The sequence below is a fragment of the Pteropus medius genome, unplaced genomic scaffold (assembly GCF_902729225.1).
Source record: "Pteropus medius unplaced genomic scaffold, Ma_sr-lr_union100, whole genome shotgun sequence".
NCBI classification, from domain to species: domain Eukaryota; kingdom Metazoa; phylum Chordata; class Mammalia; order Chiroptera; family Pteropodidae; genus Pteropus; species Pteropus medius.
Window position 1 is genome coordinate 11428777 of NW_024345601.1, and position 23975 is coordinate 11452751.

The window sequence follows — 23975 nt, forward strand, 5'->3', positions numbered from 1 at the left end:
TGCTTTCAAGAGAACCCAAATTAGGACACCTGTTTTCTCTTCAGTCCCCTATGATGGGACTGAATAGGGTACATTTCCAGATTACACCCAGTGGTTAGCTGCACAAGCTCTAAGTTTTCCCCTCCATGCCGTGGAAAGCCTGACCTGTGGCATTCAGTGCCCCTGTGAGGGAGGAAAACTGTCAGAACAACAAGGTATCTCTTTCTTTTCCCCAAGAGAGTGCCTAAGGAGAAAGGAGAAAGAAAGAGGTGGAGTTTGGTGTGTGGGTGACAAAGGACAGAGTAGATCCGATCTGATAGACTCACAAGCAAGAGGCTGCATCAGATGTCCCAAGTTTAGGTGCAACAGTTTTGAATAGGGATTTATAACTGTGTCAGAGCAGAAGCTTTGGATCTCATGAAACCTGGTCGTCCACTTAAATGAGCCATGTGACCTTGACTGCATTGCTTAACCTTCTGCATACCTCAGTGTCCTCATGTCACATGGTGATAATAGATCTGCCAATCTTATAGGGTTACTGAGTAGATTAAATTTGAAAATATATGTAACTCTCTTAACACAACTCCCAGAGATAAACTTTTTTTTTAAGCGATGTGGATGTGCTGGCTAAGACGTGGATTCTGTAGCCTTATGGTTCAGATTCAGATACTGACCGGCTCAGGCCTCAGTTCCCACATCTGTAAAATGGGGATGATAATAGTGCAGACCTCATAGAGTTATAACGAAGATTAAACTTAGAAAGACACAGAGAGAGGAGAGAGAGGAGAGGAGAGAGATATAGAAAAAAACTTGAAACAGTGTGTAGCACATCAAAATCACTATAATATTATCCACAAATCTAGAAAAACAACTTGAATCTAGAAGCTGTTTGGTGACGGGAAGGTGCAGTCGTGGAGTGTGGATCCAGACAGTTTTAGCTGACTAATATTCATGAGGGGCATTAGCTGGTCAAGAAGAACAATGTGGAAAGACAGTCCTGAATTCTCTTCTGGGGCAGAAGCCCTGGATATGTTGGAGACCGACTAGGGAGAGGTCAAAACCCTTAGGTGCCAGGAGGTGCTGATTCTCTGATTAAAGCAGGGCAGAACCCGAAGCTTTTAGGGAATGAGGTGATGTAAGCAGAAGAGATTCACAGAAGCAGGAGGAAGAAAACAGAGGAGATAAAGTTAATTGAGACCAAGAAAATGGATGGCTATCTCCACCCCTCCAAGTAAAGGTGGCTGCTGCTTACATGTCCTCCCTCCCTACCTAGAGGCCCTTTGCAAGAAAGGTCAGATGTTGTATTGCTACCTGAGAGTTCCATCTACCCAGAAAGTCATTGTGTCATTGGACAGGTAGCTTGTAGGAGATTTAGCTGCTTTTCTATCTAGAAACACCAGTGATCTGTCCTCTCCAGACCACTGTACCTACCAGCTTGCTATGCTATACGATGTTTCTGTGTTTAAAGTGGTCCCACCCAGCTTCCTAGGTTCTGTACCAAGACAAAATGGGGCAGAGTAAATCAACTTAGCTTTCCCATCCAAGACACCTCTGTCTCAGCCTTCTGTGACTTAGAAGAATAGGAACTAAAATGCATGACTGATGATACATGTCATTTTTGTTTTGTTCGCTTGCTTTTTTTGGTGTGTGGGGTGGGTATCGTTTTTGGTTAAAGACTGGATTAAGTAAATGGATATTTTTGCCTGCAAAAGCATTATAAATCTACACTCAGGCAAAACGAGGAATTCCTTGGCTTAAATTCAAAATATTCCCAAAGAGGAAACCCAACTTTGTATGATAAAGAGAGTTTAATCTGTATTTTGCTCAGATGCTGTGGTCACATTTGACTGATTTGGAACAGCTCTGAATCTCATCTCTGTCAAATGTTGCATGTAAACCAAGCCTTTTACTAGCTGCCAATCCAGCATCGAAAAGTCCTGCAGCACAAAACAATAAGAATAGAATGAACTGCAAATCAAACCTTTAGATTCTCAGGGACCAGTTGACAAACCAGCCTAAAGCTCTGTCCGTAAAGATGATTACAGCATGACAGGTGAGCATCTGTACTAGGCACATCCCGGATGCCGAAGGGCTCTGCTCTGCATGCATACAACAGGGCTAATCATGGATAGTGTTCTTCTTTAGCTTCTATATTAGAGAAGTTTGGAGCAAGGGTTCTGAATTCAGACATTCCAGGAATTTAATCCTGACTTCACCACTGTATTAGTCAACTACAGTGGCAAAAATGCTGTATAACAAACAGCACCCAAAATGTAATGGCGTATAACAGCAAACATTTATTTTTCTTGCTCATGTATCTACAGATTGGTGCGGTCACTCTGCTTCAAGTTTCAGCACAGCCGAAGTTGGCTGCAGGTTTTAGGTTGGGTTCAAGTCTATTCTGGATGCCTCTTGGGATGATTCTTGGATGAACAAGTGCTCAGGTCATGTTCTTTTCAGGGAAGATGTCAAGAACTCAAGGAACCAAACCAAACGATGCAAGTGCATAAGAGCCTTTGCTTGTGTCCATTCACCAACATTCCAACAGCTAAAGCAAGACATGTATCCAACTCAAAGTTAGTAGATCAGGGCTATATACTCCACATACTCTACTGGGAAGCACTAAAAAGTCACATGCAAAGGAATGAATTTATAATCATTACAAAGAGGGGGGCGAAGAATTGCAATAATATTTCAGTCTACTACAACCAGTAACAAGCTATAGAACCTTGGACAATCATTATAACTTCTCTTTACTCATTTTTAAAATGAGGCATAATACTAATTGCCTCCTAGGGCTGTTGGGAAGATTAAAAGCAAGAGATAGAGGATAGCACATAGTGAGTGATTAAAAAGAGTCACTTGATTGTAACAGAAGTCATCCTTTCCATTTTGGACCATTTTTGTCCTGATGTCTCCCTCCCAACATCCCACCAGCAACATATGTCTCCCCCAATTCCTGAATTACTTTGCTTGGCCTCTCTCACTTCCAAGACTGATTCAGATTATTAACTTGTACATGACGTTAGGGCAATGTGAATATCTTTGCAGACTCTTCCTTGCATTTAGACTGCAGGAAAAATAGAGATCCACATATCAGCTTAATGATTGTGAGGGTCCATTAACTAATGAGACCTTATACAATACACACCCCTACCTCACCCTCCAGCTTAAATATAAGAGAGAGATCTGCAAAGTCGATATTGACCCAGCCTGCTGCATGGAGAATCACTTCCACACATATTCATCACCTGCCAGTACTGGGTCAGAGTGGGACTGCTGACCTCTAAAAGAGCTCTAGGTCCCAACAAGCCATGCAGCAAGAATGTACAAGACTGTCCGGAAAAAGGAAGAGAGGGACCCTTAAGCCATGCATGTGCCCTAACCCTTCTCCTTTCTCCCCTATCAGATAAGTCATGCTCCCAGTCACATGCAGACGAGTCAGTAGGGGAGGCAAGAGAGAACAAAACCATTATTCCAGTAGAATTCCCTTCATGGAGACATGGGGACAGGGGAGAAGCCATTTCTCTGACAATCTGTTTTTCAAATAGGAAAAGTTAATCTCCTGCTGGGAGCTTTCTAGCCAGTGAAGAAATCAGTATGTTTAGATTCAGTGGCCTGGACTAATATCAATAAAAGAGCAGTCATTTATTATCATAAATAAGGTTGTATAACAAAGCAGTCAAAAACTAAAGAGCTTAAAACACTCAGAACTACAAAACATCTCTAAAAGAAGTTAAAGAAGACATAAATAAATAAAAAAGAAGTCAAAGAGGACATAAATAAAAAAGATATACTGTGTTGATGGATTGAAAGATAATATTGTTAAGAGACAATACTAATCGAAGTTATCTATAGGCTCAGTGCAGTCCGTATCAAAATCTCAATGGTATTTCTTTGCAGAAATAGAAAAAAATCCTAAAATCCATATGAAATTTCAAGGGATCCCGAAGAGCCAAAATATTCTTCAAAAGAACAAAGTAGGATGACTCATACCTCCTGATTTCAAAATTTACTATAAAACAGCAATAAAAACCAAAGCACTCTGGTGCTGACATAATAATAAACATCTATACAGAAGATAGAGCCCAAAACAAACCCTAACATATATGGTCAAATGATTTTCAACAGGATGCCAAGGCTATTCATTGGGGAAAGAGCGTACTTTCAGCAAATGGTGCTGGGAAAACTGGATGATATCCACATGCAAAAGTATGAAGATGGACCCGTACACCAGATACAGGGATTAACTCAAAATGAATCAAAGACCTAAACATAAAAGCTAAAACTATAAAATGCTTAGAAGAAAGCATAGGGGGAAAGCTTTGTGACATGGGATTTGGTAATGATTTCTTGCATATGACACCAAAAAAGCATAGGCACCAAAAGAAGAAAATCAATAAATTGGACTTTGTTAAAATTTAAAACTTCGTGCAAGCCACAGAATGGGAGAAAATATTTTCAAGTGAAATCTCTGATAAGGTATTAATATCCAAAGTATATAGAGAACTCCTACATTTCAACAACAAAAAATAAACAATTCAGCAGTGGGTAACAGACTTGAATAGACATTCTTCTAAGAAGATATACATATAGCCGATAAATGCGTGAAAAAAAGTGTCCAACATCACTAGTCACTGGAGAAATGAAAATGCAAATCAAAACCACCATTAGATACCCATCAGAATAGCTATTATTTTTTAAATGACTAGAGAAAAGTAAGTGTTTCGAGGAAATGGAGAAATTGGAACCCTCATGCATTGCTGGTGGGAATGTAATAAGGTGCTGTGCTGTGAAAACCGTTTGCTGGTTCTTCAAAAGTTAAACATAGACGTGATCCAGCAGTTCCACTTATTGGGTATATAGATACCCCAAAGAATTAAAAACAGGGACTCAAACAGATACTTATACACCAATGTTCACAGCAGCGTTATTCACAATAACCAAAAGACAATCAATCCATCAACAGATAAGAGGATTAAAAATATGGTATATATGTATAATAGAATATTATTCATCCTTAAAAATGAATGAAATTCTGACACATGCTCCAACATGGGTGAACTTTGAAAACATTATACTAAGTGAAATAAGCCAGACACAGAGACAAATATTGTCTGATTCCACTTATATAAGAGACCAAGACTGGGCAAATTTATAGAGACAAAGTAGATTAGAGGTTACCAGGAACTGGAGGTAGATAGAGGGAGAGTTATTTTTGAATGGGTACAGTTTCAGTTTGGGATGATGAAAAAGTTCTGGAAATGCATAATAGTAATGGTTGCTCAACAATGTGAACGTACCAAATGCCACCAAATTATACACTTAAACATAGTTAAAAAGGTAAATTTTATGTTAATTCTTGCCCCAATATTTTTTAAAAGCATAAAACAATAAGCATTTTTGTTCCTCCCAATTCTGCAAGCTGGCAGTTCAGGCTGCACTCAGCTGGCAGTTCTTCTAGTCTCATCTGGGCTTACTCTTCTAGTCTCATCTGTGGTCAGCTGCTAAGTGAGCTGGAAGCTGACTGGGCTAGGATGACCTCAGCTGTGCTCACCCCTCTCTGCTTCACGAGTGTCTCATTATTCCCCAGGCTAGCCCAGGCGTGTTCACACGGCAGCTAGGCAGGATCACAGCTTCACAGCCTCCAGAGGTCTAGGCTTGAACAGGCACGACATCACATTCTGTTGGCCAGACCAAGTCCTGTGGTCAAAGCCAGCTTCAGGGGGAAAGGAAACCCTGTCTCCTGATGAGAAGAGCTTCAGAGTCACATTGCAAAGGACCTGGATACAGGCAGGAGGGGAGGATTAGAACCACTTTTTGCATCAACCCACCGCAGTCTGACATTGTCAACAGAGAACATGTCGGAACACCACATAATTTATGGCAGGGTGAGCTCATTTGTCTCGCCTAGGAATTCTGTGTTATAAAGGGTCAGCGCTTGTTCTAAGTTAAAGAGACTTAGCACTTCGTCAGAACAGTAATTCTTTGGAGCAGCTGAGACATGGAGAGAGCCTTCAAACCACAGAATTTTGGAGTTGGAAGGAAGCCAGGCAAATCTTATCAGTACAAATGGAAACCACAGATTCAGCAAGACAGTCTTGATGAAGGTTTCATAGTTGCCAATGACAGAACTTGGACTAGAACTCAGATGCCGAACTCGCAATCCAGTGCTCTTCCTGGGACATAGTGATGATCTCATTTTCCTTGATATAATGCAAACCCCAGCTCAGCCATCCAAGGAACTTTATCTGCTCTTTGAGACCTTGCAACTTAAATTGTGTTCTGTAGACCAGCAGCATCAGCCTTACCTGAGAGCTTGTTAGAAATCCAGAATCTCATGCCCCATGCCAAAACTGCTGAATTAGAGACTGCCTGTTAACAAGATATCCAGGGGATTTGTGTGCCTGGTCAAGCTTTAAAGGCACGGCATCCTAGGACACTGGTTTTCAACCTTGACCACTCATTGGAATCATCTGGGATAGATTTAAAAGCACAGATGCCTGAGCTCCACCAGAGAGATCCTGGTTTTTTTGTTTTTTTTTTGTTTTTTTTTGTTTTGGTTCATGGCTGGAGTCTGGAAATAAGGATTTTGAAAGCTCCTTGAGCTTTTTATTAGGTTTTTTCCCTCTGTGTAGTGGGCTACTATTTTCCTTATGAGTAAACACAACTTTCAGAAGACCTTGCTCCAGTATTCTGGGTTAGATGTAGTATTACGGGAGTTATAAATTTCTGAGGATTGTTTAAATGTGTTTTTATGAGGGAGGAAAGTAAAGTACTAGAACTGGCAGTTGAGAGAAATGTTTTAAAAACCTACTTTGTTCCCAAAAAGGATTTATACTAGCATATGGTAAAATTCTACATAATAAAAGTTTGACCAATTTTAAATACAATAAAAGATTGAGGACCCAGAAAAACATATATAAATCATGGAAGAGAGAAAAGATGAAAAAGAATACAAATGCACAGACCTCACATGTGAACATAATAGAGTTAAGCTATAAATTTGATTTTTTTTTCAAGCCTCCTGAGAATCCAGTTGAAACAGGTGCAAAATGTTTATCAATAAAAACGGGGAGTAGGAGAAACAATTTTCTACAGGAAAGCAAAGTGTATTTGTGAATTCATGTGGTCTTTCAGTAGGAGCACTGAATGACATAGTGAAATATGTCTTCAGGAAAATGTCTTCCTAGGGCAAAAGCAAGACTGGATTTCATTTCTTATAGTGCCTTTTTGTTCAATCTGTGGGCATAATGTGAAAACACAATTGATGGAATACAATTTGGGGAAAAGGAAAGATTAAATATAGTTTGAGTTTTTTCTGATGTGTGTGTGTGTGTGTGAGTGAGTGTGAGTGTGAGTGTGAGTGTACAGCCTTATCTCACATATAACTTGGCAAAGGGGAATGGTGAAATCATCCTCTCTTTAAATTTGGCCAGATAGCTATCATCCCTCTATAGAAAGAGAAGTGGGTTGACTCTCTGAGCTGATGCAAGGGCTCTTGCTGTTCTTGAATGAGTGAACAGGATTAACCAGTAAACTCTTTTCAGACTCCTGTATTCCAGCCTTGAACTTGCCCTCTGGGATATTTGAACACAGTCGTAACAGGATAAATATGCTCCAGCATTAAGTCACAGAACATGTTCTAGGAACATAAGACCCCAAAGCTGCCCTTTGTGTTATGAATCAGTCATTTTCCCCTATTTGTTTTGGATGACTGATTCTTTTTGTGTAAAGAAATGACCCTACTAATCTGCGGTTCAACGATGAGGGCCTATCTTTTCTTTGATAACATATGTTTATATATGTAGATATGTACATACAAATATACAAATGATATATGTATATATGTGTGCATGTATGTATTTCACAGAGAGAATTAATTGATTTTCAAAATCTCAGTTGAATCGAAGTCCTTTAATTCATGAAAAGGGGACCTCAGGCAAATCTACCAGTGCTCTTGAGACTTCAGCATACATGTGAATTAGCTGGAAGTTTTGTTAAAACACAAATTTGGATTCACTAGTCGAGATTCTCATTCCTAACAGGCGTTCAGGTGAGACTGATGCTGCTGGTCTGAGGACCACATTTTGAGTGGCTGGGGGAGAAGTTCTAGCAACGTGGTTCCCACCGTTGGGTGCACATTGGACTCACCCAAGAGCTTTAGAAATTGCTGACACCTGGAACCACCACCACCAGCGATGTAATTGGTCTGGGGAGAGGCCTGGGCTTCAGGAATGTTCATGAGCTCCCCAGGTGGTTCCAGTGTGCAGCTGCGGCTGAGAGCCGCTGCAGGGGAGCTGCCAAATGAAGCTGCGTCTCTCACTGCCTTACTCTTTCCTTAGGGGCACTTAGAAAACCTCTGTATTCTTTAAATCTTTCACTGCATTTGAAAGAGATAAAATCTTTTAAATGTGAACAAAACATATCTTTGATAGAGGGAGGGAGAAATGGAGGGGAGAGAGAAAGTGAGGGAGCAAGAGATCCATCTATCTTTGGGGGGAAAATGTCTCATTTTGCAAAAGAAGAAACCACATGATTTTATTCTGTGCATAGCTTATATAAATCAAAGGAATGTTGAGGAGTAGCACCTCTGCTGGGCAGAGGGAAAGCACTACAGACTTAATGATTTCTCTGGATGAGCCAAGTACGTAGGGAGGCACCAGGCTCCACTAGACCAGTGAGAAGAAATTGAGGATGAAAAGAGCCTCCCAGCTCTTACTAGCATCATTTCTTTGGCATTTGCTAAGTGACGAAGATATTCAGTGTGCAGCTGGTATCTCCTCTCTGACTCTGCCACCCACACACAGCCATGCCCCCGACACTTGTTCTTTTCCCTCCCTTGGACCTCCAGTCTCCCAACCCTGCTGTATTATCTTCACCTGTCAGCCCCCTCCTTCATTAATCATCTTCCAGCTTCGACTCCATGGTTCATCCACATTTGAGCCCTCATCGGTACCCACCTGCCGTCATCCATCCATGGCAAACACCTGGCAAGCACTCATTCTCGGATGTATCCAGGGTCCCACCTTTGCTTTCATGTGCTGCATATTTGCTAGAAAAGTAGAGCAACCACTTGGTTTGGTGTCAGTCCAATGTATTTTAACGAAAGAATAATTTACGTATAATAGAAGACATCACAAATGTACAACTTGCTAAATTTTTACATAGTATATATTCATGTGATCATGACCCAGATCAAGATACAGAACGTTTTTTTCATCACCCAGAAAGTTCCCTTGGGCCTCTTCCCAATGAACACCTTAGCCCCTGAGGTATTCATTCTGACTTCCATCACTGAAGAGAAATGAATGACTTTTAACTGAGAGCGTTTGGTAAAGCTGACCTTAATATTTAATGGTTTTGGTAGTTTCCTAATTCTGAAACATTTGGAAGATTTGGAGCCCAGCTTTTCTCTGTTCCTTTTTTCCACAGGGGCATAAATGTTTCTTGACACTTAACACTAGTACCTTTCTGAAATATAAAGTATATAATTATAGTACCAACTTTATACTTTAAAATGATATTTAACCACCAGGCAGTTTTATTTATAGATTATCAAGTTTCTTAACATTTATTATGCCTCAAAGAGATCACTTTCATGTTTGTTAACAGTGCTTAAAATATCAGGTTGGAAAAAAGAGAAATTTAAGTTTTAGACACTCAAAGTTAAAAATTTGTTGATCAAATTTAAAATAAATATGCTTTGTGACCCTTTATACAGTCTATAAGAGAAACAAATGATTTTGACACTTAGCATTGCATATTAGCAATATTTCAAAAATTATTCAGTTGTTTTTACAGGGAAAGGTAGCAATTGATGTGGAGACTACACATTTTGTTGTTAAATTTTTAAATGTCAGAATCTCCAGCAAATACAATATAACAAGATTTTTTGTTATTGTTAACCATGTAACAAGATTTTTTGTTGTTGTTGACAGAATTAAAGTGGCCGAAAAGGTTAATTGTCCCAAAGAGCAAACAACTTGTTTTTCCCCAGTTTCCATAATCCTGAGATTTAAACATTCCTTCTTTAAAAAGTTTTGTTTCCGGAAATATTTTTTTATCAACTTGCAATGGTGGATGCTTACATTTCTTTAATTGTATCACAAGGTGGGTGGAGCTTGTTCTTGCATGCTTTAACTGACTTGTCCACACCCTCAGAAGTTAAAAGTGAGGATCCTGTGATTTGTACGCATAGAGAGGCAGCATTTATAATAGATAAGAGTGGGCCTTGCTCTCAAACTCTTCCCTACCAGCTTAGTGACATTGGGCAAGTTATTTGGCCTTTCTTCCTCCTTCGTACATAGAAGTAATAATGCTGTTTATCTCAGAGTCTTGTGAGGATTAAATATGGGAAAAACACTTCTAATTTTTTTGGCACACAGGAAGTGTTTAGGTCAATGTTAGAGACTCAAAGCTTTTTTAAACCAATTCATAAAATGGTGGCAGTCATTCATCTCCTGCCCCTGCTAATAACTCCATGCTTTTTCATTCTTTACGGCAAAGGTAGATATAGGGTGGCTTAATGATTAGCACAGTTCAGGAGAAGCCTGCCACCCAGGACTCATCTCTAATGAGTTTCCACTCATAAAATGTCTCTTTCTCCAGCCACATCAAGGATACCCATTCCCTACCCATGGACACACAAGCCTTTCCTACTTCTGACAGTCAGGGCCAACTGCCCTGGCATAAAGGGGTCCAGGTCCTAGCTTTTATGCTTCCCTTCTCCTCCATCTCCCTCCCCTGGCCAGCATGGAGGAAAAGGGTACACGGATGAAATGGGCTGCTGATCTCAGATGGCCTCAGCAGCGATGGCTCATCTTGTATCCTGCAGCTGGCCAGCCCAAGCTTTTTCACCTGGAGGAGTCAGAGGACAGAGAGGGTGGCAGCTGGCGAAGCTTCTTACAGCCTAGACAAAGAACTGGTATAGTATCCCTTCTATCTCTCCTCTTTTGTCTAAGCAAACCATATGGCCATCCTAGATTAGAGGGTGGGGAAACAGACTCGACTGTCTCCCAATGTGAAGACCTGCAAAGTCACATTGCACAGGGAGGGGGATAATTATGCCCATTTCACAAGCAATCTACCACAGAGACTAATATCAAACTACAGGAGTGACCCTTTTGCGATACACTCATATGCCTTCTTTCACTCGCCTGCATGAGTTTGTATCTCATCCGGAAATATGGAAAAATAAAACATTTGTTCATACTTGGTCAGCTCTTGTTGATACCCTAAAATCAAGCAGTTCTTTTCACAGCGCTCAGTGCTCTGTCTCAGGCTTCAGGTGCCTGATGTCATTTCTTCTACCAGCACATTATCAAGGCATGTTGTTCATAGCTCAGATTGTTTCCCTGGAGCTAGTGTGGATGTCCTGGCTCCAGGGCCAATGCCAGTTATGGAAAATTAGCCTGGGCATGCTTGATAGGAATGCCAAGATACCGTCTGTCCTTGCTTACTCTCTTTTATTCTTGATCTAATTTTTAATTCTGGACTCACTATCATTATGATTTATTAGTTACGGTAATTTCAGCTAATATAAATATTAACACATCTCAGTAAATAAGCTCAACTAAATAGGAGTTCATTTCTCACTCACTTAATATCCAATGTGGATTTTCCTGACCAGAGCGTGGCATTGCATATGGTCATTTGGCAATGCAGATTTTCATCACGTGGCTCTGGCATCCCCTAGCAACTAAGAGTGTCTTCCTGGATCTTCTCCATCTGGCTGGCATAAAGAGAAGAAAAAGCAGCAGTTTTTGTTTTGTTTTGCTTTGTTTTTTTAACTTTGGCCTGGAAGGGATACAGATCACATGCTGCTCATATTCTATGGGTGAGAATTGGTCTCCTGGTCCATCTAGATACAAAGTACTGGAAAATGTGGCTCCTGGCTGGGACAGCTTGGCAGCAATAAGTTTATACTATGGAAGGCGGGGGGAGCACATATTTGGTGACCACCTAGCATATCTGCCACATTGATCAAGAATACTGATATCTGTGTCCATTGGGGGCAGGGGAGAAAGGGGGCCCCGCTTTACTTCGTTTTTAATTTTTTTATTATGAAACGTATATCTAAAAAAGGCGTATTAGACATCCATCTTGCATCTTTCAGGCCAACCGTTTTTACTCCAGCCCTTGCCCAGACAACTGCTACTAACCTCTGTTGCACCATTTACCTCTGCTTTCAAACATGGCACTTTCTTTACTGCCACCTTGTGGCACACATGTGGGAGTCCCCTCGGCCATTCTGATGCAGGAGATGGAAGCTGGTCAATGAATACTTCCATCTTCTTTCCCTTGAATGGTCAGTTCTGCGACTTAGTCTGCATAGCTCTTCAGAAGAACTGAGCTCCAATTGTCCACAGATAAACAGCTTAATACTGTACCCTTGACCTGGTCTCCCTCCTTGCCTGCTTCAGCCTCCTCACTATCCTTGACCTCACTTTCCAAAATAAATCACTCACACGCAAGCCTTTGTTTCAACTCTGCTTCAGAGGAAGCCAGGCTAAGTCGCATGGAAAACTTAATAACATTAAATTCTTATATCTACTACCCAAGTTAAGAAATAGATTATGGTCTCTTGTCTCATCTCTATTCTCCCTGCACCTAGAAATGCTTTTTTTGGACTAAATGAGTAAATTAATGAACAGAGATACTTCCATAGACCACAGTGCTCCTTAGACACTGAACCAGGAAACAGCAAGCAAATAATTAAATTCCCAACTACAGCACTCAGTCTCAAATCGACTTTAAACACACATAAAATACTCTGACTGTTAACTCTGGTCAAACTGAATTTAGTTGACTTCAGCCCAGCTGCCTCACATTCCAAGCAGCAAGGACCAGGGCTGTTAGCTGTCTACATTTGCTTTGCCCAGTTAACAATAAATAGAAAGTTACCTTCAAGGATTAAACTTGTATGGAACTGGTCACTTAATATATTAGATTTTCTGTGCTTTAAGAGACAGAGAAAAGGGCAAATAGAACATTTTCCAATTAACTTAATGGGGACATCTTGATTTCTACAAAATTTACAAAACATTTTTAACTATATTCTACTTTCTTGTAATTTGCGAACATAATATTTTTAGTTAGCAAAAGAAGTTGTTTCTTTGGATTCTTCATGATTTATTACGTAATTTATTTACAAAGGTCTTAGTGGTTAGAAACCCTCACCACCACCTTCACTCTGAGATATCCTGCCCTAATTCTCATATTTTTCCAGGAATATGTATTTCTCGACTGCTTACCCAGTTAGCCCCCCAAAAGGGTATATGTTAGAAAACTGAAAGAAAAGATCTGAGGTCATGTGATGTTAGAAAAGCCATCCACGAATTAGGGTTTTTTTCCATAAAGATCCAAGTATATATTGGGTTTGTTTGTCGAGATTATATACCCAGCTATTTCTAGCCACATTTAAAAAAAATAAAAACAAGAGAATTGGTTCTCTGCAAATAGAACAAGAATTTAGATAAATTGTTTAAAAGTAGATATTTTCTGAGAGAGTCCTGGTTTGTTCTCAAGTCATGAGACTATTTAGCTTAAACACATCCTTTGAAGTGTTTACCCAGAAAAACAAAATGAAACATTCTCGAGGAGGATGGAAGACATTGTTTTTAAAAAAAGAGATGCGAGGTCTTATTAGGGCAAAGCTGTTAATTACACACTTCATTATTGTCAAGGTTAATACAGTTTCTGAGAGCAGAGTCACTTTTTCATCTCTTCATGGGAACAAGGGGAGACAGCTGTTCTTAGAGACAGATCCATTATAGCTTATCACCAGCCGACAGCCTGAGGAAGGAGCACCATGAAATATGGCCGCTGTCACCGGGAGGCAGAGCAGATGCTGAGCTGGTCCATGCACAATGGAAAGACAATGAGAACCATGGCGTCAAACTCAGATAGATTGGGTTGCATTGATTTTTTTTTTAATGCCTGGCTGGTCTGCAGCATGAAATTCACCGATACTCTTGCAGTTATTATATTATTGATCTCTATAAAACCACACAATCTTGCTTTCATAAACATCAGATTCTGACGGTAATAAATAGTGGTTCTTGCATTTTGAAGCCTAGTTAAACTGTGTTGTAAAATTGTGCATGATTGGATTTCATTAATATTGTTCTGCTGTTTATGATTCCTTAAAGTGAAGCCCATGTCAGGGAAACAATTATTGTCTCAGTTCTAGTTTTATTGGTCTTCCTGATTAAATAAGGTTACACCCTTCTTTTTAAAAATTCGGGGCGGGGGGCAGGCAGGTCAACAATTTATTTTTAATAATATTTACATTTTACAAGCCCCTTCTTGTTTACACTGACTTAATAGTTTTCATTGAAAGAGAGAAAAGCATGTGCTCTCTTTAAGAGTGATGTATCATCGGTAAACATTTTCAAATGCTAAAAAGGAGATCCAAGGAAACATCATGCCTTAGGTACACTATACTTTCATTTCTTTGGGTCTTATTTGTTTTGTTTTGTTTTTTACTACAGATGATATTTTCTTCTTTTCAAATGTCTGCAGCCACGCCTTCAATCCTGTGGCACTCAAGTTATATTTATTCATCAGTAACTCTAAGGCTCATAGCTTCATAGTCAGATGATGATGACATGGAATCAGGTGTACCCAAACGGTGAAACCTGTTACAGTCTTCATTTTGGTTAAACATAATAAATATTACACCTTCCTAGGGAATGGGGAAATATTGAACAGTGCGTAGCTTTCAACAACCAACTATAACATAATATAATTTAACACAATGTTTAACACTGTATATAAAACAATATATAGTTAACACTATACTCTTTCTGTATATATATAAAATGTTGAATCCTACTATACTGAAAAAGGGTATCTCAGTCTTTTTTTAATTATTATTATAAAAGTAACCCTGACTTTAGAAAATCTGGAAAATACACAAACCCCATTGAATACAGTGAAAACAGCAGACCTGCAGCAGCATCGCCTGGAAGCTTTTTTGAGATTCGGAACCTTAGGCCCCTCCTCAGGCTTATTGAATTAGAATCCCCCTTTTACAGGATCCTCAGATGATTTGTTTGTGCATTAAAGTTTGAGAAGCATCAGTCTAAGATATGAATTATCCTTAATCTCTCCACTTAGAGAAGACCACTGTCAGTGTTTTACTGTATTTTGATTAACCTTTCTTTTCGATATATATCTTTCAGTTTAAATAATGAGTCTCATTTAGTTAATTTTTGTGATTTAGATATTACATTTTTAAAAGATACCCACGGAATGTTGATAATGATTTGAAAGTACTACATTTTTTAGATCTAATGAGTAGTATTGAGTACATATAACAGTTATAATTAATTTGAGGTACCTTTGTTTAAATTCAAGACATTTGTATCTAAAGTTACTGTCATTTTTTAAAGTCTACTACATCAGTTATCCTTTTTCTTCCAATATATAAAGCTGACATTTATTTCTTCTATTTATTGCATGCAACTTCCTTTTTTCCCCCTAAATTATTATCAGCCTAATTAAAAACTAAATTTTACACATAAAATAGTTAAATAACTACTATTTATTACTTATTGTATTCCAGGAATCATGCCTACTTTTCACACAAATTATTTCATTAAATCATCACATTAACCTCATAAGGTAAGGATTTATTCTCATCATTTTATGGATTAAGAAACTGAGGCTTTAAAGGGTTAAGTAACTTGCCCAATATCACATTGCTGTTAGCCTAAAAACAAAGAAAATAAATATTACATTGTTTTTAAAAAATGTTTCTTACTCAGTGGATAGTCTTTATCTTTTGTTCTAAATAGTATTTAACTCATAGCAATGTTAATATTTCTACTTCTGTATTAACAATTATAAAGAATTCTATTTATTGAGTTCATTGCTATAATTTTGCATGTGAACTAAACATACTTCTCTGGGTACACTGTGACAAGTACACAGAAATATTCCGAGGCCGTAGATTAATGTGTATGCTGAAATGGCAACCCTCTAATCTCTCACAGAAATTTGAACATACGTGAGGTACAAACAATTCGTGAAATATCTGTTGATGATTGTTTGGTGTTTTACATTTTCCAAATGTAATACATTAATAGCACAATTAATGAAGGAAAAGTTTCTCCCAAACAGACCTTCTTTATATTATTGCTTAGTCATTTAAAATTATTTACAGATAGTATAGATATAGACATATAGATATTATAGATATCTTTGGATATTATTGGATGGATGGATGGATGAATGGATAGATGGATGCCTCTTTGGAGCATCTACATTCCTTTTTTCAGTATTCCTCAGAAACTAAGTAAGTTAGTTTCAAAGTTTGCCCATTCAACTCATTAATTAAATTGGAAGGATTTTAGTGGGAAAATAAGGAGATTTAAAGGACCCAGCAGTTTCAAAGAAAATATTCAATAATGCTCTGATATCAAAGGAATTACACAGGGGAAAGATTTTTTTTTTTCATTCTCAACATCTGTGTCCTTGTAGTGAATTTCTAAGACTAATAGTCCAGCCCTCATCATGGCCATTTATTAATTTGCAGGGTTTTCTGGATATAAATTCCAAAGGACAAGTAAGTGATTGAGATGCTAATTTAATATGAGCAGCGTACCCTTTCTTCTGCAATCACAATTACCATCATAGCCCCAAAGATGGTGACATCTTAACACATTCTGATCAACTCTTTTCTCATCTCAATCATTCAGTGAGTGATGAGCTGGTAATTACCTCTTTTTTTGCCTTTATCTAATTACTTCTATTGTTTCCTCCTGGACCTAGCTTATAATTCTCTTCCTGAAAAAGTCCTAAGATTTTTAAGTTTGTTCTTCTCTGATCTTTTCTTTATAATCTTCATATTTTAACTTGCTTTTATTGGTGAGTTATATTTAAATATTCTTAACTCATTTCATATTTACTCATTTATGTCTGCCTGAAGGCATTGGGGTTATTGAGGGCATTAGAATGTTTTTAAAATGCTTTGTAATTTCTCTCCCCATCAGCTTCTACAATTCCTGGGGAGTGGGGGCGTGTCACTAAATATCAAGTGAAATTACCCATTTTACAAACTGGAGAATAGGTAAGAAAAAAATAAAACTAAATCACATAACAAGTGTGGCCAAAATCGAGACCAAAACCAGAATTATCTATAATCTGTAAATTCAACTCATTGCTAAGAGTGGAAATAGGCTCTTCAGTGACCTCCTTTTGATGGTGGTGATGTCACACACCAAGCCTTTGTGTTGCCAACTGTTGCTATTTTGTTTATCTCAAAAGAGTCTGAAGAGTACCTTAGAAAGAGAGCTAGACTGGGAGAAAAAGGACTTGGGTTTCAGTCCCAGGTATGTTACATATCAGTTGGCAAAGTCGACTGAGTTTCAATTTTGCTTAGTAAAAGGAGGAGGTGAAATAGATGATCTCTAGATTCCTTCCAACATTAAGGTACTGGAAATGATTCTGTGGTCCCAGAGCTGCATACTGTATGTATTCAAAGATGGGAAAGGTGGAGGCAGACAAGAAAGATGAATTGAAATATTGTTTAAGATAGAACTTACAGAAATGATTTTTTTTTCTGGGATATAAACCCAAAGATAACATTGAATATGAAAAATTCTAACATAGTTAGCTCTTCTTTGTCAAGTTCAGAGAAAGTCTGGATAATATTTTTGCTAAAGGATTATCCAAGTAGGTCCAGTAATTCAGAAGTTACTTGAAGACCTTGGCATATCTTACAGTCATTATTCATGTAGCACATCAGTCGACATAGATTCCTGAAATTAAAAATACCGGAAAGTTGCTTTTTGGGGGACCATGAATTTCTTATAACATTTTCTTTGAATACTCTGCCTATTGTTCATAAAGAGAAAGCAGGAATATGCAGACGGTAATTTCTATCCGGAATGCTGGCTATAAAGATTTAGTTGATATACTGTGATATAAGCTAACTGAAGCTATTGTCTTAAGAATTCCTGCAAACAATATTGAAGAGGAAACCAAGCATTTAAATTCACAGAAAGTAACAGTGCATATGTCTTAAGAGAGTATGAAGAGCACCCTGAGCAAATAGAGAAGTTGTAGACAGGTAAAATACACTTGAAATGCAATAGAAAGCTGCTCAAATAGATGTGATATTTTCGAAGGTGAGTTATTAGCATTCATATTTGTTGCTTTAGAAGATGTCTATTTCATCCTTTTCTCTTCCTGGGCTGCTAACCATTCCCTGTCCACAGGTATTTTTTTTCCCAAGTTCATCTGTTAAGTGGGCATAGACATTGTTGCTCTGAGAAAAGGTCCAAGTATGTATGTATATATGAAACATGAAATAGGATTCTTTCTCTGGGGGATGCTCCAAGAGAACATCACTGACTTTGGCAGTCAGTCAATTTATACCCCTACATACACATTTCATGCAATGGAACACTATTCAGTGATCAAAAGGAATCAGAAAAAAAATAGGCTATTAATTCACAGAACAACCTGGATTAACCTTAAAAACATTATGCTAAGTGAAAGAAGTCAGACCAAAAGACTCCAGACTGTGATTTCATTAATATGATATTCTGGAAAAGGCAAAATAGTAAGGAGAGAAAACAGATCAGTGGTACCAAGGGTTTGGGGAGAAAGTAGTGTCCGACTAGGGGAAGCTTAAGAGACTTGGGGTTTGAGGAGACTAATCTGCATGGCACTGTAATGGTGAATACATGATGCTTTGTATTTGTCAGTACCCATAGAACTTTGCAGCACAAAGAGCACACTAATGTATGCAATTTTTTTAAGTCAACCAGGAGATCAGAGGATCCCAGGATGGAATGCAGACTGTGACTAAAGAGTCTCACTATAACGCATATCCAACATAACCTCATTGAAGGTGGGAGGATGGGAAAAAAGATGCTAACCTCAGTAACTTTGGAGAGCAGTGCTTTGAATGGAAACTAAGAACTGTGCATAAACACTGGAGTCTAGTTGACAGAGCTGTTTCTCATGTGGTATGGGTTAATATTCCAAAACTGCTGTACTGGGATTGAATAAGTAAATAAATAATAGATGCTGAAATCCAGGTTTTTCACTGTCACAGAGAGGGGTTACAGATAAGTAAGGGGAAAGCTAGAGTGAACCGTGTGATACTAGATGAGATTCAGAGACAACAGTATAAATGCATGTTTAGCTTAATATAGATACAGATGGGTAAATATAACTACGGATGTGTGTATACATTGGTAAGTATATGTACATGCATTTTCTAGCTCTTTTCATGAGAGGACCTGGAAGCAGTGACACCCCATTAGCAATGAGCACACCCAGCACCCAAATTCTAGTTTCTAATATTATTATCCAATAAAAAGAACCAGGGCGCCATCAAGAAATGGTTGATTTTAGGGTAAGGGCAAGGAAAATACAGAGGAGCCTGGAGCATCTTATAATGCTAGAAAGTAAGAAAGTACTCAAAAAAATAAAAGGATGAGGGCTTGTCAAAGGGACACAAGCTAGCCTAAAAGAACTCTTAATAACCAAAGCTAGAATAATTTGAGCAACAAAACAAATAATATTGTACTAGATTATAACCCAAAGTATAAGACGAATATCCATGATTCCATACTGATACAAATAAATGATTGAATAAATAAGTAAATGGAGCTGATAGACAAGTTCCCTGTGCAGAAGAATTCTAAATACTTTACATAGATACCTTCTCTCAAGGAAATAGGGCTTGGCTCCCCTACCCTTGAGTATGGGCTGTACTTAGTGTCTTACTTCCAAAGAGTAAAAAATGGAAAGGGGGAGTGGGTAGTATAGTATAACTTTACAATGTGGAAACATAGCAGATATTACCTCAGCCAGGTGATCAGGGTCAACATCATCAGTGATGAGCTATATTGATGCTGTATACACTGGACATGATGTGCTGAAATTGGCATATTTGTGCTCTTCCTCCTCTAAACCAATAACCCCAGTTCAACCATGAGAAAAACATCAGACACCCCTAGTTGAGGGGCAGTCTGCAAAATACCTGGCCAGTACTCCTCAAAACTGTCAAGGTCGTTAAAAACAACGAAGGTCTGAGAAACGGAAATTGTCACAGACAGGAGAAGACATGGTAAATAAATGTAACGAGATATACTGGATGGGACCCTGGAACACTAGGAAAAAACTAATGAAATCTGCATCACTTATGGAGTTTAGATAATAGTAATGCAAGATGTTAACAATGGGGGAAGTGGATGAGGGATATATGAGAACTCTGTATTCTCTTTGCAACTTCTCTGTTAATCTAAAACTATAGTTGACTCTGGAACAACTGTTTTAAACAGTTTTGAACTGTGTAGGTCCATTGATATGCAGATTTTTTCGATAAATATGTACAGTACTATAAAAATCTTTTTCTTATGATTTTCTTAATAACATTTTTTTCTAGCTTATTTTATTATAAGAATACAGTATATAATACATATAACATGCAAAATATGTGTTAATCAACTGTTTATGTTATTAGTAAGACTTCAGGTCAACAGTCAGCTATTAATAGTTAAGTTTTGGGAGAGATGAAAATTGTACGTGGATTTTTGACTGTGGAAGGGGTCGGGGTCTCAAACCCCCACGTCGTTCAAGGGTCCCCTATATTTCAAAATTTAAAAATTATTTTTTTAAAAAAAGGTAGAGACCAAAAGTATTAGTCTAGTACTTCAGGAGAGGAGGAGACAAAACCTTGTCTTTCACCATGAATAATTTGAGAAGCCTGATCTAGAAAAACATGGTCTAGGGTGACTTTGACTTTTTCTTCCAGTTTGAAATTTTCTTTGCGTCATACTAGCTGAGATGATTTTAACTCCTTGCTACTTGCTTAGAGATATTTTTCTCTTAAAATCCTAGAAGTCTGAAGTCATAACACTTTGTTCTTTGATCTACCCCCATCATACTTTGCTGTAAATTTTGTCATTGTCAAGTTGCAGCTGACTGGCTTTATAAGTGGTTTGTGATTTCTTTCTGTTCCTGGTATTCTGGTGTTATTTGGATTCATTACAGGGAACATTTGGGCTTGTCAATTTGTCACCAGGATTCAGGTACAGCCACATCATCACTAAGCCACCCAAAATTCAACAATGATGATACAACAGAAGTGTGGACAGGACAAATATTACCATTATATACCTCATAAAAACATCACATTTGATCACAAATTACATCACACAAGTAATCTTCATGCTGCTCCCTATTTACAGTTCAGAAGGTTGTTTCCTCTTTCATAAAATCTGATAACTTCATTATGTCTTCCATAATAGGGTAAAAACCAAAAACTGCAACATTTCTGGGTATGTTAATATGCAAGTAAGAATGCTTACTGGTTTTGCAAATAATCTGGATTGTGAATGTAAAAAAATTTAATAAATATGCCCTTTATAACCAAACAGTTATAGACTATTAAAATTATGATCAGTAGCTTATGGTTAGAGGGTTAGGGTTTATTATTTACGTGGAGGAACAAAGGCAGGGGATTTCTTGTGAACTGATAAATAAGAAAATGATAGTCTATATATTCTTCTAACTGGCTTTTTGATGTTTAATTGATCTCTATTGAGATAGGTAAGGAAAAAACTGAATTGTGAGATTATTGTTTAATATTTGATTTATTTCACCACTGAAATCAATCAACAGTGTTTTTAAATCATATTTTATGAAATGTTCCTGGGGTCTGTTTTCCTCTGGTTTAATGTGGATGGAGTAGGTGTGGGATACCTCCATCAATTTGAAAGCCTGAAATGTTTTCTTTAAATAGTATTCCCTTTATTATTCCTAGACAATCGTTAGAGGAAACAAACCCTGCAAGGAAACCTCCATCAATGGCCTCCTGGAGGATTTTGACAACATCTCTGTGACTCGCTCCAATTCCCTGAGGAAAGAAAGCCCGCCCACTCCGGACCAGGGAGCCTCCTGCCATGGTCAAGGCCACCGGGAAGAAAATGGCTTCATCACCTTCTCACAGTATTCAAGCGAATCCGATACCACTGCTGACTACACAACCGAAAAGTACCGAGAAAAGAGCCTCTATGGAGATGATTTGGATCCGTTTTATAAAAGCAGCCATGCGGCCAAGCAAAATGGGCACGTAATGAAAATGAAACACGGGGAAACCTACTATTCTGAGATGAAGCCTTTGCAATCCGATATTGCCAGATTTCCCGTCGATTATCACACACACTTAGACTCACTGAGCAAACCAAGTGAATACAGTGACTTCAAGTGGGCGTACCAGAGGGCCTCCAGCAGCTCCCCGCTAGATTACCCATTCCAATTTACGCCTTCTAGAACTGCAGGGACCCGTGGGTGCTCTAAGGAGAGCCTGGCGTACAGCGAAAGTGAATGGGGCCCCAGCCTGGATGACTATGACAGGAGGCCAAAGTCATCGTACCTGAATCAGACGAGCCCCCAGCCTGCCATGCGGCAGAGGTCCAGGTCGGGCTCGGGGCTCCAGGAACCGATGATGCCCTTCGGAGCAAGTGCATTTAAAACCCACCCCCAAGGACACTCATATAACTCCTACACCTACCCTCGCTTGTCCGAGCCCACAATGTGCATTCCAAAGGTAACGTTTGCTACCTCCTTTCCTCCAGTGAGCAGGACTCTCCATGAAGGTGGTGCTAGTGCAATTTTCTCATACAGTCAGTCTAAAGTGCTGATTTGCCTTTTAAGTGAAAATCCATATCGAAATTTTATCCAATTTCCATCCATGAGCCCCAAGGGCAGAAAATTTAGGGCAAGACGCATTTATTCATTAAAATCAAAATCTTTGGGGATCTCCTATGGGGTTTCTGGTTAAAAGGCAAAATACCTTGTTTATTTGAAAGATAGTCTGATAAACTGATGATAACTATAATGTGCTCATATTGTTCTAAGTTCTCTGTTATGGAGTGTATGGTTGTAGACCATCAGATGGAATAATACAGTGGTTCCTGCATTCTGGCAAAATTTACTTGGATCTGCTGAAAAGGAAAAAAAATCAGGATAATATGGTAAGTTTTTAATAAAATTAATTTTATTCAACTCAAGGGATTATTCTTCATTTTGAGAGTATGTTCTTTCTACTATTTTGGTGTTGAAATGTATGAAATTCTGAAATGATAGAAGTTGGTTGCTGGACCTTTTTCAATGTGCTTTTTATTTTGTTTTGTTGTAGCTCCTCTCTTGGTAAAACATTTTTTAATGCTTGCTGCTGCAAATTTGCTTTAAAATTTGGTTCGTTCTAGAAACTCCAAAGTTTGGGGACCACAGTTAGAGAAATTACTGAACCTAAAAGCATAGACTTTGCAAAATACCTTGGAGAGTGTGCAAGTGGTTTATTTTCCTATGGTAACTTAGAAATGTTTTTGCTACCCCACCTGTATAGCAAAGTGAAATCAGGAGCATTTAGTGAGGAGCTGTGGATTATATAGCAGTCTCAAACCAGTTGAGAGGAACATGACTTCTAGTAGCGTGATCGTGTACTTTTGTACCAAATGCTCTCTCTTCAATAGCTTGATGGGCTGCACAGCAAACTCTGGAAGGCAAGTCTGCCTGTATTCATCTGCTTTATTAATTGTAAATAGTCAGTATTTTTCCTTTGCTCATCATTTCTCATAAAGCCAATCTAAGATGTAGAAGAGAAGTCTTTTAGGGACATACTGGGAATGACTCTTGAGCCATACTTAAAAAAAATAAAAAAAAATAAAAAATAAGCTGTCCCATTAGTTCCCAATATATAAAATTAAAAATAAATTTTGAGGAAATAAAGACCTGAGATATATACCTCCAGTTAAAACTTAAATATGGAAGTGATTTTCGTTTCACTGTGTTATTTATTTGTACTCCCACAGTCAGGGTATACTGACTGCCTTTACTTCCTTTGTTCTTGCCACGGCAGTTGTTGGGAAGAGATCTTACTGACCAACAGACACAAGCTGTGTGAAGCCATATGCATGTATCATGATGCATGAGATAGTTCGATTTCCTGTGCATATCACTTGCTT

General features: G+C 38.4%; 1 protein-coding gene across 18 annotated transcripts in view; it reads left to right on the forward strand.

Moving 5' to 3' along the window:
- The window catches only part of PAK5 (p21 (RAC1) activated kinase 5), a 250498-nt gene that overhangs the window by 190063 nt on the left and 36460 nt on the right, over positions 1-23975 (forward strand). For all 18 annotated transcript variants that reach the window (XM_039874503.1, XM_039874498.1, XM_039874506.1 and 15 more), the window contains one exon: positions 21770-22555. In XM_039874503.1, the coding sequence (XP_039730437.1) occupies positions 21770-22555 (786 nt within the window). The remainder of the gene's footprint in view (positions 1-21769; positions 22556-23975) is intronic.